The sequence below is a fragment of the Melospiza georgiana genome, chromosome 3, assembly GCF_028018845.1.
Source record: "Melospiza georgiana isolate bMelGeo1 chromosome 3, bMelGeo1.pri, whole genome shotgun sequence".
NCBI classification, from domain to species: Eukaryota; Metazoa; Chordata; class Aves; order Passeriformes; family Passerellidae; genus Melospiza; species Melospiza georgiana.
In genome coordinates, this window is record NC_080432.1 from 95,424,408 (window position 1) to 95,444,796 (window position 20,389).

Consider the following 20,389-nt stretch of genomic DNA (forward strand, 5'->3'; position numbering starts at 1 on the left):
TCAGAAAGAAAATTAAAAACAAAACAAAAGAACAAAATATCCAGTAGTACTGGGGATATAATTTCCCCAGCAAGATCGTGGAAGGAGCTGTACACATTTTCCCTTTGCCTATGGGAAATTTATTTGGTTGGCCTGGTAGGTTTGCTGAGTACATTGTGTTCTCTTAGGAGAGAAATAAATCATTTGAGGTTGAATAACTCGTGCTTTTCATTGTGGAAAAGAGTATCTACAGAGTTGATTAGCACATGGTAGACAAGACATTTCATCTGACTATGCCTCTGTTTCCCCATTTGTAAACAGCCAGCAAATTTTAGGCATGTAGTAAAGACAGAAGCATGTATGGGAGATTATTGCAAATGTAGTAAAAAGGCAAAAGTCTGGCTCTGATGTTTATCTGATATTTAAATAAAGATCTGTTGAATGGTCCTTGATGTCAGAGTAGTCTAACTTTTTTCAGTGCTTTTTTGATCAAAATGTTTTTCTGGATCCTAGAGCAAAATTAACTGATCTGTCATGATAGGACAATTTTATATTTAGAATCTAGTTTAGTTTCCTGGTGTCATAATTTGTCAATTATTTCTACATTATTTCTTTAAAAATATTGATTCTGAGGTTTGAAAAGCTGGAGGTATTCAGGAAAATCTTTTTATTAATATATGTTCTAGTGAAAATACAGTGACAGTTTTTAACCTTAAGACTAAACCAGAAAAGCCACAAGCAAGATAATGTCCCGACTTTAGAGTACTATGGATCTGCCTACATACTCCTTCCAGCAGTTCTGAGCAGCAGCCATAGCTACTGTGTGTTGAAAAATGGCCTGTGCATTGGAGCATCCTGAGTCAGTGCTTTAGAGACAGGAGAATTTACTGGTGAATACTGGCAGCTGGGTGGACAGGGAACCCATCTTATTTCTTGCTCCAGTGTCCACATAAGCACAAATAACACATGGGTTTGAAAATGTTCTATCTGTAAGTGGCACCCATGCTTATCAGAACAGGGTTTCCCTGCTCTTTTTTCCTCCATCTCAGTGAAAATTATCTGAACTCTGCTAGAATCATCAAAAAGGAAGTAGGATAAATCATATATGTAATAAATAAATGAAATTATAGCTATCTTTTATTTCAGATTTTCATATTTTATGAGATCAAGCACCTCAGATACTACCTGAGCTAGCAAAAGAAATTGAAAAACATAAAAAACCAACTCAAATATGAAGGAGGCCTAAAAATACACCATGATTTGTCTTTAAAGACTTCTGCTGAGGTTTTTCAATAAGTTGAGACAGCCCTTTCAAAGGCATCACTTCTTATTAGTGGTTGATATGAAGTACTGCTTCTAGTGGTGTCAGCTCAGGACAGGGAAAGGAGAGGTAGTCCTGAGCATTTTTGATGGCAATAATAAATCTAAATAAATACTTCCACAAAATTAAAAGTGCCCAGGGGATAGATAGCTCCTGAGGACATCCTCAGCACTCTACAGCCTAGGACACTGTAAACAGTGATAACTTTAACCAGGTGACTGGACCTACAAAGTTGGTTATCTGGCTATTCACCTGAATCACCTTCCCTAGGAAATCCTAAAGCTTACTGGTGGCATGCAAAGGGATAGCAGAACCTAGTGTCCTTTTGTTATTTGCAAGAACTAGTAGTGTCATGCTGTAAGTATCCATGGAAGAGTGTGGCAGGGGTTTAATGCCTAAGAGAAAATACTCCTGTGATTGAAATTAGGGCTGTGTCTCAAATACATGAATTATGATAAAATTGGAAATGCTATAAAATATACTGAGATAGGACAGGATATGATTGGCTTTAAATGCCAATAACAGTCATTAGAAAAAAAAAAAAGGTTTTTTACCTTCAATTCCCTGTGACTGGGGCAAATTTCTCTACCATCACCGCTTTTATTTAAAGCAGTGGACAGGCCACTGAACTAGATGCACAAGTAGTGGATGAATACTTTCTATTCAGCTGATTCTTGTGGAAGAAATTCACCAAAGATATACACCTGCTGCTGTTTTTCACCCTCCTAATGTCTCTAGGAGAAAATCTCACTTGATGAATGGGGAATGGGTGTTTGGAAAAAAAGGCTTGAGCTAAAAGCTGGCATGCATTCAACTTCGTCCTTAAGTCCAAAGGATGCACTCTCATCAGTGCTCTCTTGTTGTGTGTCCAGCTCTGAAGTCACAGAAGAGCTGTACTTCAAACATTTGTCTTGTCCAAATCAAGAGTCACAGAATTGTTGAGGTTGGACGAAGACCTTTGAGATTATTGTGTGGAGCCATTAACTCAGCAATGCCCAGCCCATCACTAAACCATGTCTCCAAGTGCCACATCCAAACATCTTTTAAATACCCATATCCCTAGTGACTCAAACACTTCCCTGGGCATCCTGTTCCAAAGCTTGATAATACTTTCACTGAAGGATTTTTTCCCAGTACCCAACCTTAAACTCCCCTGGCACGATTTAAAGATTTTCACTCTCATCATGTGTTACTTAGAAGAGGGCAAGCCTCACTTGCCTATAACCTGCTTTCAGGTAGTTTTGCCTTCATCCTCCTTCTCTCCAGCCTCTACAACCCCACTTCCCTCAGCAGATCCTCATCAGGCCTGTGAAAACATTTATTTGGGCATCTTGATGCCATACTAAGTACGTATTTATAAACATAAATAGTTTATCTTTAATCTCTCCTCTGCTTATTTCAGTGTAGCAAGTGCTTTTAAACCCCCCCCCTCCCCCCCCCAGTTTGTGATGTGTACAAAAATGCCACTCTCACACAGTTTTCTTCTTTGTCAATAGGTTTTCTTCTTTGTCAAGACTCCATCTGGGTTTGGTTGGAGGTGTTTTCTCCCATCTTCTGGGAACTTGCATTCTATACTGTAAAGAAGTTAAGATGTCAGGATGTTTGCATTCTTTTTTCTTCATCTGTATTCAAAAGGAGAGGGAAGGATATAGTTTTGTAACTTTGAGCAGTCAGTTGGAGACAGAGGGACTCCATTTTCTGTCCAAGCATTAGCACTTCATGTAGGAAACAGTCATTTTAGAGACAAATTGAATGAATCCTTCACTGGTAGTAAAGTACTGGTAGCAAAGTACTGGTAGTAAAGAAGATGTCAGTGTTTTGTTTTGTATGAAGTATTAGGGAAGAGTGTACTCTAAACCTGGAGTATTATGAAATCTCATGAGAAAGCAGTCTTCTGAGAAGTGTAAAACAGAGCTTCAGTTACCCCTGGCAAAAGGGGATATTAAACACAAATTGCTCACACATTTCTGTGTGTTCTAGATTAGATAAATGGCTAAATCTGGGATTGTGATTTCTCCCCTGACCATCTCCAAGTCAAAAGATCAAGTTAATCTCTGTTTCTGTGAGGGGAGTTAAAAAAAAAAAAAAGCCTAAAGTTATTAATTCCAGGAGTGGAAATCCCCCTCTACAGAAAATACCTTCTACCAGCCTGGATTACAGTGTCTAAACTTTGCTGTGTGTTAAGTGCCTGCGTGTCCCTAGGTATTAGAAGAGGAGCAAACGTACCTCACTTGGATGTCAGAATTTTGCTGTGCAGCTGTGCATAGAAGCAGAGCTGTAATGCTTTTGCTCCCTTGATAAACCAGGAGTTCGTGACTCTGCTACCACACAAGAAATTTGCATCCCTGACAGAAGTTGAGTCACACCTCTAAATTCTACTCCAGTGCCTCTTGCTTTAGACCATCTTTTTTATCTCAAAATTTAATTTTTACAAAAATTACTGAATGTTTTATTGTTATTTAGTATTTGCAAGGACAGTAAGAAAAATGTACTAGAAATACTTACATTTAATGTAGACCTTGCTTGGGCATGGTTTCTTCTGGAATGATGAATGAGGATTAATAGTTTGTTGGTTCTTAGTAACTATATGTACCACTTCAGGAGAAGGGGACAAGCAAACTGTCATCTCAGACAAGAAGATGTCATACATCATGATATGTGTGATTGATTTTCTCTGACACAAGTCTTCTAGATGTTTGCATGACAGTAGCTACCACACAAAACCCCCTGGTTCTGAAATTTATTTCTTGTAAAATTCCATGTATATCCCATACTTTGTGAAAGGAAGTAGAAGATACAAAGCCCCAGTGAGATGGGTGGCTAAGTGCAGCCAGTTTACCAAGGTAACTGTATTTTATGCCTCTAAAGCTTTTTCAACTGCTAATTTTAAAACATTTCACAAATGTAACTCAGTAGGCTCAGACTGTTTTGCAGTGTTAAGTATTTGATTTCAAATGACACCAGAGGTCATATTGCATATAGTAATATGTTCATAACACCAGATTGACTCACAAGACTGGTTGTAGCAACTTTCTACCGGCACACATGTATAGGGCACAGGGCTTGGGATAGAAAGAAAAAAATAATAGATTGTTTTTCTCTCTGAAAATTTAGGAATGATTGTGACAGAATGTAGTTGCATGACTTTATTTTGACTGGGGATTTGGAATTAACATTTCTAGTTCTTAAAACAAAGACACTTAGCTCCTCTTTTTAGTTCTGTGTGACATAAGGAATTACCAGCTTTACAGTTCTTCTGTCCCTTCCACAATGGTGAATTTGTTTCAGTGCTCCTGGCAAGGCAAGTGTATTACTTTCTGAGTTGCAGTACTGTCTCTGCAGCATCTAGGTGTTGCTTGGAAATGCTGACATTCTCAGAACTGACATGGCCTGGCTTTGCCTGGCTTATGAGACCTAAAGAGATCACAGAAAAGGACAGACTGAGAAACTGAGTCAGACTTATAAAACAAATACCATTTTGGAAAGAATGCAAATAAATTCTGACTGCTGTGTTAACTTCAAACCTTGGCAGTCAAGCTTGCAGCTTCCATTTATGTTATTAAAAGGATGTGGGAGGAAGGACTGAAGAGTTAAAATGGCATTGACTAAAAGTGGAACAACTTATTTAAAATATCAGTATTTAAGAAACACTAAGAAACAGAGAAAACACAGCTTTTTCTGTCTACTGTAATTTTTGATTGTTCTTTAAAAATTAAAGCATCAGATTTAGAAATCAATCTCTGGAGAGGTTGGTAGAACAGCAACAGAACTGTCATGGTTAGTTTAGATTTCTTAGAAGCAATTTTTTTAATTTTTTTTTTTTTTTTTTTAGGTATACTATGGGTTAAACTGATCCTTTGATAAGGGGGAATTTCATTCCTCTTACACCAGGGAACTTTGTAATGATGTTGCTTTCGAGCTCTATAAAATCCCACAAACTCAGAAATACAAAAGTTTATTGGCTTGTCTGAGAAATAGGGATAATGAGGTTATACCAACTTTTTTTTAAACAAAAAGGAAATTTAGAATCACCTGGTGAAGAGTCAGGAATCATTTATCTACTGACTACATTGCATATAACTGTGCATGATATCAAATAATTTGAAGTGACATCAAACCTATCCCTACCTTCAAAACCTTCCAGGTATTTTTAACCCAAAGTGTCATCTTGCATCTGGCCCACCTTCTGTTTAGTACATTTACCAGTCAATTAGAGATGAGACAACAGTTTTCCCGCATTAAATTTCTACGTCTGGGATTTTCACTAGAAGCGTTTCACAACATATAAGTCAGAAAATAAGCACAACATTTTGGGGCACAACTGTAAGTAGACCTTTAGTACTGAAATTGAAGACAAGGATCCAAAAAATTATCAAGTCTGTAGTTGACCAAACTTGTAATAGAAAACCAATTTGTGTATTTTCTGAAGTGCTGCCAGTTTAGCTAAGCTGTGCTGCTCAGCACTTTCTACCTGCTAGAATATTTGAGATTTGCAGGCTGCAGGTACCATCATCCTCTGATCCAGAAGACACAGCAGGTAGTCCCTGCTCACACTAACATGCAGGCACCTCATTTCTATAGACAGCATAGCAGCCACACCCCTTTCACTGAACCAATTCATGGTAGTCATGCATCCTGGACCAGCAGTGTTACTTAGGAAGCAAGATACTGCTTTGGTTTTTCCACTTGCCTGAATGGGTGCAAGCATCATATTAATTCTCAAGCCAGAGCCTTACCAAAATGATGAAGGTGAAGACTGGCAAGGATCCTTCTGTCCTGGCTATGGAAGTCAGGCCTTTGAGCAGAAGGAAGTGTGAGGTTTTTTACGGAGAACAAAGAGAAGTTAGTCTGATAGTTAAAGGACTGCTCTAGAGGAGACAGATTTGGAGCCATACGAGGTTGTTTGGGTAAAACCAAGCAACCATCCAAAAAAAAAAAAAACCAAAAACCCAAACAACAACAAAAACAAACCACCAAAAACCCAAAAATCCCACCCACCTCAAAAAAAGAAAAAAGAAAAAACAGAAAAAGAAAAGAAAAGAAAAGAAAAGAAAAGAAAAGAAAAGAAAAGAAAAGAAAAGAAAAGAAAAGAAAAGAAAAGAAAAGAAAAGAAAAGAAAAGAAAAGAAAAGAAAAGAAAAGAAAAGAAAAGAAAAGAGAAAAAAGATAGGGTGTTCCATTTGCTTGGCAGTTTTTTCAACCTTGTTAAAATTGCTGAATTGTTGTTAAAAATAAAAAAGATAACAGTACCACACCACCTATATCAAATCAGAAAGCAAAAAAGTAGCCATACATACTACAGGCATGACTTTTCTACCTGAATCAGAAAGTGTCTTTTTTGGATTGTGAGTCATATTTTCAAGATTATGCTTAAATCAATTACAAGTACATGCAGACATCAAGAACAGAAAAGTTATTTTAGAAGCATTCTTTTCATAATACTTCATATTTCTTAGGGTGGATATAGCACATGACTGCTCTCGTGACTCCCAGGCTTATATACCTTCATGTTATCAGTGGGGAATTTATTATCTAAGGAACTGATGACCTGTGATGTTGCCTCAACTATTATCATGATAGTTCCCCAAATATAAAGAGTACACTTTTAACAGTAACTAACTCATTACTAACCAAATTTCAGTGACATACTAAGGATCAAATACCTCAAACTGTTAAAAAAAAAACTTTTTTAAGTTTCCTTCTGGCACGTCATTCTATCTCATTTTTACTTTTAACTCTTTTGGCAGTGCTGATTTGTAGGTACCAGTTCTTCTTTAGTGTTCATTTAGTTAAATATTTCTATACACAGGTGGATCTGTGGTATGTTCATGGTTATTCATATGTTCAAAAGGGCTCTGAGGTGCAAAAAAAAAAAGTGAAGTAACCTTTGAAGTGGCACACACTTTCTAAAAAGTTGGATTTTATCTTTAAAAACTAAAAAATCTTTTTCCTCTCTTGCCTTCTTCCTGTTACACATTCCGACTTCCAGTTATTTCTCAGTTTTACTCCTTGGTCCTTGGACAAGAACGTAATTCTGGACCTTTTGCTATTCAGTCTTGCTACCTTTCCTGCCTATGCATCCTTAAAATTGAGCAGCTGAAATTCAGAGAGGGACAACTGCCACATATCTCTTTAAAATCTAGCCACAGGAGGTATATTGGCAGTAGATTTTCAATGGAAAATGCCATTTCCTCCCACAGCCCAGCTGCCACATTTAAACCATGCTGTGTGGGGCTTCCACTCTCTTGGGAGGCTATTTTCATTTGCCTTCAGAGATTCTTCTACAGTCTAATGGAACTCACTGTCAGCTATAAAAAGCAACATTATATGCCATAGTATTTTCTTTAATTGTGATATGACTCAAGTTGAAGCCTTCTTATTCTGCACTAGAATGTGATGGAATTCAGTTCGACTTTTTTGTTTGGGTTTTTTTTACCTGTACAGACATCCTTCTTTTCATCAGATATATCAAAAAATGCTAGATTAAAGCAAAGCCATTTAGACATCTGGTTTTTAAAGTTACGTGATTAACCTAGGAGGTAAGCTTTCATTTTTAGACTAGGGTATTTCTAATTCTCCTAATAATGAAAAATTAAAGCTGAAAAACATCAACTGAACATGAGATGTGGATTTGTCCTTTGAGTCTGCCAACAGCTTGAACCAATTTCTTTATGATAGGTAAGCTTGTCACTTAGTGAAGATACTACCTGCAAGACTCCCTAATACTACAGCAAAGCAACTTCTTTGTGCTGCAGAAGGATACTAGTTCAGTAGATTATTATCACAAACAAATATATGCCTTTCAGGGTGTAAGTCATGGCAGGAGGGAAGAGGTTCTCAATTCTTTAACAAGCAGAATTTAAAATATTTCACACTTGAATGACTCCTAACCAACCGTGCAAGACACAGAGCAGTATCCTGTGGCTTAAGCTGGAGGTGAGACCGGTACATAAGCACTGAAGTGCTTGCAGCTTCTATCACTTTGCTTTTGTAATTTTTTTCCTGTAATTTCAGATGTTTACTGATGATGGCCTTGTGTTAGAAGGCTGCTCCACACCATTATTCCTTTCCACTTGTTATATTCTTTTGCTGGTTTTTCATCAAGTAAGATTATTATTGCCATAGTTACAGGAAAATTGTTGTATCCTATTTCTTAATTCTGAGCCATGTGTCTTTCTTAGTTAAAATTAAGTCGGGAGTCAGTGCTATTGTGTGTCTATACAGAAATGATGAGAAGATTATTTATGATAGGAATCAGCAGCTGATAGTATCACTATAGTAACCCTGCATTATTGATGTGATAAAACAATAGCATACTCTATTGCTCAATGCTAGAATGATAGTTTGACCTATTGTGTTGTTGTTAAATATGATTAATCAAGTCTATATTTAAGGATGTTGATTCTACTAATAGGTATCTAGGCATGTTTTAAATGATGGGCACTATAGCTACATGAACCACCTTTGATTTCCAGCAGTTTATTTTCCCTGGTTTTTGAATGCTTGAACATAGCATGCTGAATTGCTTAAAGGAAATCACATTTAAAATACTGGAATAGAAAGATGTCGTATCATGTTCAAGGCTCAAACATTGTGACTGTGCAAAAATATTTTGTAACTGATAGATGCACTCTTGTAGCATATTCTGAGCCTTTCAAATTGGTCATGATTGATTGCGAACTTTTTAATTTTATGATATTATAACGAAAAATAAACAAATTGGAATTTGCCCTTCCCTCTACCTGAAAACAAAGTTGTCATTATCACTGAGACTGAAAACACAGGATACATACAAATCTGGATGCCTTGACTGCTCTAGATGATGCTTTCATTCAACTCAATGTAGCCAACATTTTTTTCATCTCTATAGAAAAATAGAATGTTTTCTTTCCCAAAGTTTTTCTTCAAATTTATGTCTTTTTTTAGATAAATGTGGAGTTTGGATTTAGTGCAGAAGTCAGTGTTCTTTGAGTTAGTGCAGAAATGGTCACTGACTCTGCATGTTCCATTTTTTATGTGTCTGGGTTGCATCTAAATCAACATCAAAGTGCGCAGAATCAATAACCACTTAGCAAAACTTGATTATGTGCATTTCATCTAATGAATCAATGAGTAATTAAACCTGTGGTCTTTGCACTATCCTGCAATTGTTGATCAACCCCAGTATTCAGGGATCTGGCAACAAGACATTATCAATTGTGTCTTCTTGCTCTTGAGCACACAGTTAAGTTGGGTATTTGCCATCCTAAGATTAGAGGGAAACTCCAGATTTGTCTGACATTGGAACATACAGGTAGTACTGAAAAGATTGTGAAGCTATAGGGGGGAGAATTATTCAAGTTAAAAAATGCAGCTGTGGAAAGGAAACAAAACAGGTTTTTGGGTTTCTCATTAGGAAAGTATTATGGTATGTGGTTTTACATTCTATTAGGTTCTTTATAGAATCTGGACAGACCATTAAATAGAAGAAGAAAGGAGAGAAAAATTCTTGGACTTGTCTCACTTTTAACAGATTCCTAAGTGGTAGAAATACAATCACCAACACCTCCCTTTATTGTCACTACACAAAGTGTCTAAGAAAGATGAATAGCCTCCCAGGAGACTCCTGTTTCTCTGCCCTGAGTTATGAAGGTATCTTAGCATGACATGTATAGACTTAGATTTGGAAGCCATGAGGTAGGTGAGAGAGGAACCCCATCAATGACATTATTAGTCATGGGGCAATCAGATATTATATTGATTTAGTTGTATAAATACTTCAGTAACTTGAATAATCAACAACTGCAGGGCATGTACTTATGTTGCCACCTAAGTTTTTAGCCTCATGATGTCTTACATGTATTTTTTGTATCTTGCTTGAAATGAGCTCTCCTTAGCTGAGAGTTTTCCCCTGTATTTGTACAACACGTAGAAATACATTTCTGTGCCTCACTTTCCTTCACTGAACAGTTGTTGTGTTCAACCAATTAAATAAACTTTTTTGAATGGATTGATTAGTGCAAAACTTAGAGTTTCCTCTTAGTTGCCATGTCCCAAGAGCAGAGGTTTTGGTGATGGGTGAAATGATCTCACCTGCCAGAAGGCAGGTTAGTTTGTCAGTGGTCCTCCCAGGGTGCAGTAACACCAGTTTGGAGTCTTAGTGAACTGTGATGGGGAGACACTTCACATGGAGATGTATAGGGACCTATGGAATAAAAGATTCCTGCTTTGACTTAATTTCCTGTGACTGTATTAGCTGCATCAAAGCTATTCTTCTTAATTTGTTTAAAAATACATATTTCAATGTCTGAATTTCTAAAAGAAAAAATACATGAGTCTTGACCTCCATCATTTCCTTCTGGCACGTCATTCTATCTCATTTTTACTTTTAACTCTTTTGGCAGTGCTGATTTGTAGGTACCAGTTCTTCTTTAGTGTTCATTTAGTTAAATATTTCTATACACAGGTGGATCTGTGGTATGTTCATGGTTATTCATATGTTCAAAAGGGCTCTGAGGTGCAAAAAGATAGACTTGGCTTTTAAAACTCTATGAAGAAAGTATCATGTCTCCCTCTGCCTTTTGAGATCCCGCATGCTTCTGGTCATTTCTGTAATTTTTTTTACTTTTCCTTAATGTGGAAGAGTAAATATTTGCAACTCCAGAAGGAAAAACAGTTTGAATGTTCTACATTTTGCTCATTCCTGTCACTGTAGCTTGTGCCTATTAAGGTAAATTACTAGTTTTCACTGAACAGAATTACTATCGTGTACATACCTAAACTGAAAAGTCAGCAAAGTTCTATTTGGTACAAATAAATGAAGTAAAGATGGTGTGTTTTGATACTGCACATATAAAAGCACTTCTGCTTATAAGTATCTGATTTATTTAATCAGAGGCAGAAACTCATGAGAAAGCCTGAAATACAAGAAAACTGTAGATACGAGTTTACTGTATTTTAAATGATGTTTGTTAATTTAAATTATAATTTAAATACATAAAAGCATATTAATTTGGTCATATTTAAAAAAAATATTTAAGCATGTGAAACCAGATTTTCCAAAGCACTGGCTCTGGATTAGTGCCCTATCCCCAGCTGAGAAGACAGAGGTTTGGGCAGTCATTCTGTAAGTGGCCTTACACACCACAGTGCTTGGCAGTGCAGTGGTAGCAAGAAGCATGCCTGATTCTGGATCAGTATTCAAGGCTCTGCCTCATTTGCCAGCAGGCTCTTGGAAAGCAGATTTGAGTAAGCCTGTCTTCTAGGTTGGGATTCATAGCACAGAGGATGCTAGCACACGGAATTTTAATTCATCTGGTGGGATGCACCAAAACCAGTGTGTCCCAGCTCCATCTTCATTTAGCCATTTCCAAAACAAAAGCCCCAAAACTCCATGTCTTGCTTGAATTTTGACTTGTTGCTTTTCCCATTTTTTCTTCTATTTTATCTTCTCTTCTATAGCTGTCACAACCTGCGAAGGTTTGACTCAACACCTCCCATATTCAAAAAGAGTATGCAGGCATTATGTGGGGCATTTGTCGGGGTAGAAAAGATTCCTGACCAATGTGGCTTAGAGAAGTAATTTGTAATTTCCCACATGAAGTTTGACTTTACCACCCTGCAATTAGCACTGTCCATATATGAATACTGCTTAAAGTATGCCAACTTGCTACAAGAATGACCACTGCTGCTCATTCCTGTAGCAAGTTGGTGTACTTTAAGCAGTATTCAAATATGGATGGAAAATCATCTTCAGCTGAAGGAGTTTATTCTTGCAATTGAGTAGGCAAATACCTAGGCTGGAATTAATCTCTTTTGTGAATTTATTTTCATTCTTTCATTCCTATCAATTCATAGATCCAACTTCACCAGGAGAGCTACTAGCTCTTCTTTGTAATAGTGCATACTCTGCTGGGAAGGGCTTCCTACTGGAGTGAATTTAAGCTGTAGGGTTTGCTGGAATCTAAATATTTATTTTCAGGTCAGCTTCCATCAATTGATGATATCGTCCCTTTCAAGCTAACAGTCACTGCAGTGAGAGTGATTAAAAACATTGCCGTGTTATCCAAATTAATTACATTTTCTCATTCTTAAAAGGCTGGATTTGTTACAGGACTTACCTGATAAATGCCTGTTTTCTCAGTACCCTAAAACTCTTCATCTGGAGGTCTGGACTTGGATGTTATCCAGCCCAAACCAAAAATAATACTGAACAATATCCAGTGGGACAAGTATAGATGCTTTGGAAACCTTCTGCCTGAAGCCTTAAGCAGAAGTTTGCTTCCAAGCATATTCTTCCTAATTTGCTATCTTAAAAATGGTACATGATAAAATTTCACCTTGCAACCACTTCAGTTACTGAAGTACTTATTTTAGTCTTTCTGATAACCTCATTAGGTAGTTGTATAGCAAATTTTTAGCTTCTATTCCCTACCAAATGTTTTGGTTTCTGTTAAATTGAATTCTCGCATTAAAAAAAAAAGAATGAGAACACTGTTTCTAGGGATACTTCTTAGTTTGAAAAAAGGTTTCACAAAATTTTTCAAAATACTACTAAGAAATAAAAGTATAACAATACTCCAAGAAAAAATGTTATTCAGATTTAGGGCATAACACTGGTATTATCTTATTTTTCTTTACTTGGATCTTATAGCATGAGTCATCTGAAATAATAGATTCAATAGAAAAGAGATACAACTAAAAAAAGAATGCTGGTAAACATAGCACTTAGGAATTACTTTATCCAGGCTGGGTATTTAAAATTGACTGAACTCTTAATAGTCATATAACCTCCCTTTCTCATTTTCCTCTGAGAACCTCCTCCAGATAAAGGTGTCATGTTCCAACTTTAGTGTGCAAGTTGTCATATTGTGGGGGGGAAAATATTGGTCAGTAATCTGATTTAGAAAACCTTGCATATTTATTTGGACTTATACTATGTATATTTAAATGTATATTTTAATTGTTATAGATTAGAAATAATAACCCAACTAATTATACTGAAAATTATATTATATTAGTAATAAATTATGTTAAAAGTCAATATATTCAAGTCTAGACAAGAAATGCCTATTTCCTGAACTATATTCCTGCTGAATGTATCAGTGAGTAGCATCATAAAGTTTTTAATGGAGAAAAATTGCATGAAAGTTTAAAAAATACCATAAGTCATCTTCTAACTAAGGAGTATAAAGTTATATATTATTTCTTCCATTTCTTCAATTATTAATGTCTATATGTCCTCTTGGAGCTTATCACTATGAAATTCAACAACATTCTTTCCACAAGAATTATTCATGACAGATTTGAAAAACCAGAGATGACTGAGACACACAGCAGAGCAGTGCAGAATATTTGAAAGTGTGTCTCAGGAAGCCCAGATATATACCCTGCTGAAAGCCAAGAGAGCTGAAGCGTGAGGAGAAAGTAAGACAAACACAGCTGACCAGGGAAATACAGGGAGCAATGAAAAAATGGATGAAGGCAGACATGACACATAAATCAATGGGGTCAATGCTCTGAGCAGGGATAAACAAATCTAAAAATAACCAAATAAGGGGATGATCACAGAAGCCAAAATTGAAAATGCAGAGAAAATTGCAGAAGCTGTTGCTGTTAGGACAAACAATAACAGCTTTCACAAATATATGACGAGCAGAAGGTCAATGGGAGAGACTGTCATCTCCATACGTGGGGAAGTCAGTGGCAGAGGCTGCTAGGAAGCCAGCACAGCCTTTTCCTTGGTGTGCTCACTGGGAAACCACAGGGAACGCGCCAGAAACACAGAGAAGTGTCCTGGAGGCAGAAACTGAAAAATTAATAAAACAGAGAATGAGAGTAGAGCAGGTTAAAAAAGAAAAAGAAGAAAATAGGGCAGCTATTAACAGCAGGCTTCAGGTCTGGTGGCCTGTTTCCCAGGTTTCTGAAACACATGGTGAGGGCTTTTTAAACTCTTTCAGTCTATGAAGCCTTCAGTACATGAGGTATGTATAAGCTGTGTGAGGTATACAGTTAAAAGGTAGAAGGAAGCCAGTGCAAGCCAGCATTGCAAAGGTTTTATATGAAAAATCATTGCCATGGTAGCTTTATCAAGTGTAAATCCAAGTCCAGACAAAACCAGAGCCAGGTTTGCGGAATATCTGGTACAAATTAATTAGGAGAGTTTACAAAATTTGAGTGGAATTTAACTAGTGATAGGAAAAGGAGTAATGAATAGAAACTGGAAGAGAAGAAATGTAGTCTGGATAGGAAGAAGAAATTTTTTGCTGTGAGTAGTGAGGTTGTGGATCCCTGAAAATGTTCAAGGCCACCTTGGACAAGGCCTTGAGCAATCTGGTCTAGTGAGAAGTGTCCCTGTCCATGGCAGAGGGGTTCAAATAGATGATCTTTAAGGTCTTCTCCAAACTAAACCATTCTGTGATTCTTTTAAACTAGTGTAACCCATTTCCTTAGAAAAACTACATATTTCTAAGCCTTAATGTTGGGTCCAGCCACTACAATATACGAATACTCGTTTCTTGTAGTTCCTGATGTATCCTCAATTTTAATTCTATAAGGAAAGGCACTGACCATAGATTCATAAAGATAAAACTAAAGTCAAGGTTCACAACTTTACTTGAATAGCTGAGTTCCAAATAGTTATTTAATGAGCTTTATAAAAGCATCAAAGTCATCATACAGCTAAGTGGAATTGATTTCCATTGCCGGTTATGCACTTACCAGGGGGTCCTGAATCCCGAGTAATGCCATAGATTCTCACAAACTTTATAATATATTGTATAGAAGACCATAAAAATGTGACAGAATCCTAAAGATGACAAAAAATGGCAGTGATGATTTCTTTCTACCTTTGACCAATAATTTGTATCTAAAAAGTAGTGCAATTCTTGTCAAATACAAAAATTAAACAACAGTTCAAACCAAAATAGATGTATTTGTTAGCCCCCGTCCTTTGCCTCACTTCTTACATTTCTGTGAATTGCAAAAGTGATCGTTTTGGGGCATTACTTGGTATTCTTAAATGAAAAAACATTGGATCAGGATGAAATTAATGTTCTGGCTTTAGTGTGACAAAATGGCCGTGGTTGGATGGGACTTAGAGCAACCTGATCTAGTGAAAGGTGTCTCTGCCCATGGCAGGGAAGTTGGAAGTAGATTGTCTTTAAAGTCCCATCCAAGCCAAGCCATTCCATGATTCTATGAAAAACTGTAGTTTGTATGAATGCCAGTGGGGAAAAATGTTCGCAGTTACACATCTCTGGGTGCCCTTTTAGTTCAGAGCTGCCTGAAGTGTCATCAGTGCAAAGTTCTAAGAAGGTTATAATAAGAGGAAGAAAGGAAATCATGGACATTTCTGGGGCTAAGCCTACTCACGTCTTTGGAAATAAAGACCAGGATTTTGAGAGCACATATTTAAGAAATAATGGTGTTGAAGAAGCTGTGGTGAGGGTAGCATGCATCCGAAAGAGAAGGAACAGAAACCAAGAAAGCAGGACACATCCATTCAGTAAATGTTAACCTGTCTGCTTAAATAAATAATAAAGTCATGTGCAAGTTTCTAAAACCTGCCTGAGCCTCAGGATATGATCAACTCTTGTTTTCCAGGATGCAGCCTCTGTTAGACACGTAAGTGAAACAGATTCCTCCCTAATGATCCAGCCATTTTCATCGGCACAGCACACACTATGAAATTCTAGTTCTGAGGAAAAATTTATCTGCCTTCTCTCAGAGCTCCATGCAGAGAATTTAAATAGGCAGCTGCTGAAACCCCACAGCACCAGGGAAAGTACCAAAATAAACCTGGAGTGGTCAGAACTACAAGAAACAGTGCTTCCCTTTCACCCCAGGTATTATGCAGTGTCCAAACTGTTGGAGATTGAATTTCTGTTTGTGGCTTGACTGTGATTATGTAGAATTTTTTCCATGGAAACATGTCCTATATTTCCCCTTGTTTCTGGGCAGCTGGGTCCTGACCAAGAGGAGGATTCAACAGAACAAGAGGCAGGACAGTCATTTGGCCCTGAACTGTAGTGGTGATCTAGGACAAGGATTTCTTCTATATTTATAGGTTTTACTTTGAAGTGTCATTAGATAGAAACAAATATAGTCCAAAGAGACAACACTAGAAGCTTAGGGATCCCTAGTTTTTCAGGTTTAGGGCTCTTAAAATTAGTGAAGATTTGGGTTTTTGCTTGCCTGTTGCATCAGAGTTTCTTGCTTCCAGGTGTGCTGGGGCTCATCTTCCATAAGAGGATGGTCTTCCACTGAAAATTCCTTCTGGATGGAATATGGCTTTGGAATCTGGAGGTTGTGGATCTATTCCCCCTTTAGCCTGCACCACTAGGCCTCAACTTTGATGCAGGTGTCGGGAATCCATATTCTGCTAGGATTACTACCCTAATCCCAAGTGAGGTGCATTGGAATCTGGCTAGATGGATGTACTTAAAATTTACGCAGTATTTCTGTATATTGTTAATGAAGGCAGGTGTTTTTAGGCATGCTGGATTAGACTTCAAAGACACCTATTGTCCCCACAGAGAGAAAGTTGCCTGTGTTGCACAGAGATCTCCTGTAGCAGGTTTTTCATGAATACCATATTTTGTGACTCTATGTTCCTTGGATATGTGTGTGCCAGGCAGACTGTGGACAAGTGATTTGAAATTTAGGTAAGACAATAGCTAAGTTAGGCACTTAAATAAAGTGATTGAGTGCTTAAATAGAATTGTTTTTACCTAAGTAGCAGTTTAAGTAATTGGGATGCATATCTGCTGGGATGCAACTAAATTAGACCATGATCAAGACTAGGAGGACACCACATATTGTAGTACAAAATGTGGTGAGGCACCAGATTTTTCAGTGGTCTGTCAAGAGAATATGAAGCATTATTAGAGTGGAAGAAAATAAGAGATCCTCAGAGTACTGGGAAAAAGGGAGAAAGAATATAACATAAAAGGGTAAGTTATTAATAGATATGCAGAAAAGGTTATGAAAAACAGTTGAAATATCCCAAAACTAGTTAATCACAGGAAGAAGATTAAAAACTGATACAGCTTGAGTAATGTTATAATCACACAATGAAAAACTTCAAAGAGGAAGTTCTTTAAACAAAAAATAATGTGTGTGTGCAGTCACTGCACAGAAGGTTGTAGAGGTTGGACAAGGGAGATCAGGTTCAGCAAACCCAGATTATGTGACCTTTGAGAAACAGGTGGCTACTTTGGTAGAAAACTAGGACTCTGAAATACTATTTCTGTTACAATGCATTAAAATGATCCATAAGAAAGTGGTACTCAATTTTGAAAAGTCCTTCTTCATTGACAAAAGATTTTATTTACTGATAGGATTTTTTTTTAATATGAGAACACTTGTAACACTGGCCATGATAATTATTTGTGTTGGTTGTGTTGCTTTCCGATTTGTCCAGCCTTGTAGCATATTATAGACAAAAACAGTGGGGAATTTAAGAGCGATTCATTATTGGTTTTTTATTATTACATTATTATGTATAATAATGACAACACCATTCAAAGTGTGATCATATTTTTTATTATTTAAACATAATTGAATTGAAACATAATTGCACACAATCAAAATACTGAACACTACAAAATTTTGAAGCATTGCTTTATTCCTGAATTTTGTACTGCTAGCTACAGGTAGGACAAGATTGCTGGTTTTATAACTATATGCATCTGCCTTAGAAAGGAGATAAATAATGTAGAAGATAAAAATTAATGAGGAGGAGAAACACACATTTGTATCATTTCCGAAACTGTTGCGCTGTCGTGTATGTGTGACATTTTCAGGCAAATAATAGTCAGCTGCATTTTCACAGGTTTTGTGTCCTTCCCCTTGGTCATCATTGCCTAAACATTACTTTGAAAACATGCATTTTGTGAACAGCAACTAATCATGATGTAGAATTAGAATATGACTAAATAAAATCTGGGGGATAATGTTATAATTTTCATCTTTTATTTTTGAACAGTGTTTATGGCTGTCCACTGGCAAAAAAAAGAAAAACACAAGATAAACAACCCCAAGAACCAGCCCCCAAAAGAAAACCCTTTGTGGTTAAAGCAGACAACTCTTCAGTAGATGAGTGCTATGAAACTGATGGAACAGAGGAGATGGATGAAAAGGAAGAGGAAGAAGAGGAAGAGGATGAAGAGGAGGAGGAATATTCTGATGATAATGAGGAGCAAGGTGACGAGGAGGAGGATGATGAGGAGATAGATCGAGAAGAAGAAGAGGAGATTGAGGAGGAAGAGGAGGAGGATGAAGAGGAAGGTGAAGATGTGGAGGATGAAGAGGAGGAGGAAGAAGAAGAGGAGGAAGAAGAGGAGGAGGAGGAAGAACGTGGTAATAATCAGAGTATTAGTAAAAAGTAAACAATGTGTGTTTTCTGGGTTAATCTTCTAGTGTGGTGTGTGAGGATTTAGCTGTTCAGTTCTCATTAAAGCTAATGGAAGTCATGCAGTTAAATCTCTCTGCTTCACACTGAAAATATACCCCACTGTGTTCTCTTAACATTTATTTTAATAAGTCTGTCTTCCAAATGTTTTTAATACACCAGCACTCACAGTTCAAACAAGGAGGGTGGAGGTATGTTTGTGCTAAAAATGCTTGCATAAAATGTAATCCTAGTGTGGATTAATGCATGCAGTTACCAGGAGAATATTCACCAAGGTACAAGCAAAGCATCAGCTACAGCTGGGTGCCTGTACTGATCATTTGCAAGGGTATTTGCTAGATCTGTGTACAGGATGTCAACAATTGCCCACATAAATTCTGTCACAAGTTTGCAGATAATTTTTGTGAGCAAAAATGGACCTCTTCCCATTAAAAATTTTGCCCTTTACTTCCCCCACCGTAAGAAACTATTCAGAACTAACTATTATAATATACTTTGGCTCTTTTGGACTTCAATTTGTGTGCTTTAGTTGATTCTATTAAAAATACAGTGAGTGATAGTTTTACATAGATAACGTCTTTCTAAAGTTTATATATTTTTGTTATCATGCCGTGGCATAAATGCCATTTAGACATACAGGTTACTGGTAGTAACCAAATTAATGCAGTAGCATTGCCATTAGCCTATTCAAACTTTCTCTTTTTTTGGGATATTGGACTTTATATAATACTTTCAAAATATGTAATCACTGTCCATTTACTCCTTATGCTGATGACAGACATCATAATGCACTGGGGTGAAATGAAGGAATCATGCAAAAATTAATGAGCTATCTAAAAAGTATTTTGTTCCCATTTCCAGGGAACACGTTTTTGGTTGGGTAGATTCACCTTTCTAACCAATAAAAATATAAGAAAAGCTTTCAGCACTCCTCAGTTGGATTCCTCTTAGGAACCAGGTATGAAAGTTGTGTGACTTTTGTTTCAGCATTCTGTAAGGTCAGATCTTAAATCTTAAAGACTTTGGAAGTGTTCTTTCTCTTTGGGTGAGATGCTGGCCAGCTGGGTGGCTATCAGAGTTTTCTCAGATACTGCATCTGTAGTGTTTCCTCAATTGCCTGAATTACCCCAAAATTGGTAGAGGATAAATTGTCAGTCTTAAAAGTTGTGTGAGTTTGATGCAACAAGGAAGTAATTTCCTTTTGCAGGGAACTCTGCTGTTTCAGAACCTGGAAGAGAAGCTGTGTTAGATCAGGCTGATGTGCAACTGCTGTTGCTCTCTTGATGAGCAAGTGCGGGATGTCCAGCAGTTTCTTTAAAAATAGTGGTGACTAAGTTTGTTGGTGTATAGATTATGGTGCAACCGCTGCTGTGATTTCAGCTGACATTAAAACTTTGAATCTACACTATCAAAAATGATGAAAGGGAAAAAAAAAAAATCTAAAGCAAAACTCAAGAGCTCAAGAAAATTGCTTCTGGCAAGCCAGCAGGCTTGATCCTCAGTTTATTTTTCTATGATAATGAAACACAGTGGTTTACTTATTCTAACACAGTTACACATGCAGTTAGTGGTCCTAATCAATGTGAAGAGGCTGACATTGTTTTTTGACTGCTTTACTTCCATATATAGTAGGCTGTGGTTAAGAACTGCAAAAAATTTTCAAAGGTACCTCTATTAGCTGCTCTGCGTATTACTTGA

General features: G+C 37.0%; 1 protein-coding gene across 16 annotated transcripts in view; it reads left to right on the forward strand.

The window, feature by feature from the left end:
• The window catches only part of MYT1L (myelin transcription factor 1 like), a 302,310-nt gene that overhangs the window by 179,729 nt on the left and 102,192 nt on the right, over positions 1 to 20,389 (forward strand). For 11 of the 16 annotated variants that reach the window (XM_058019588.1, XM_058019586.1, XM_058019590.1 and 8 more), the window contains exon 6: positions 18,266 to 18,639. In XM_058019588.1, the coding sequence (XP_057875571.1) occupies positions 18,266 to 18,639 (374 nt within the window). The remainder of the gene's footprint in view (positions 1 to 18,265; positions 18,640 to 20,389) is intronic. The other 5 variants (XM_058019587.1, XM_058019591.1, XM_058019597.1 and 2 more) reach the window with 1 other exon arrangement.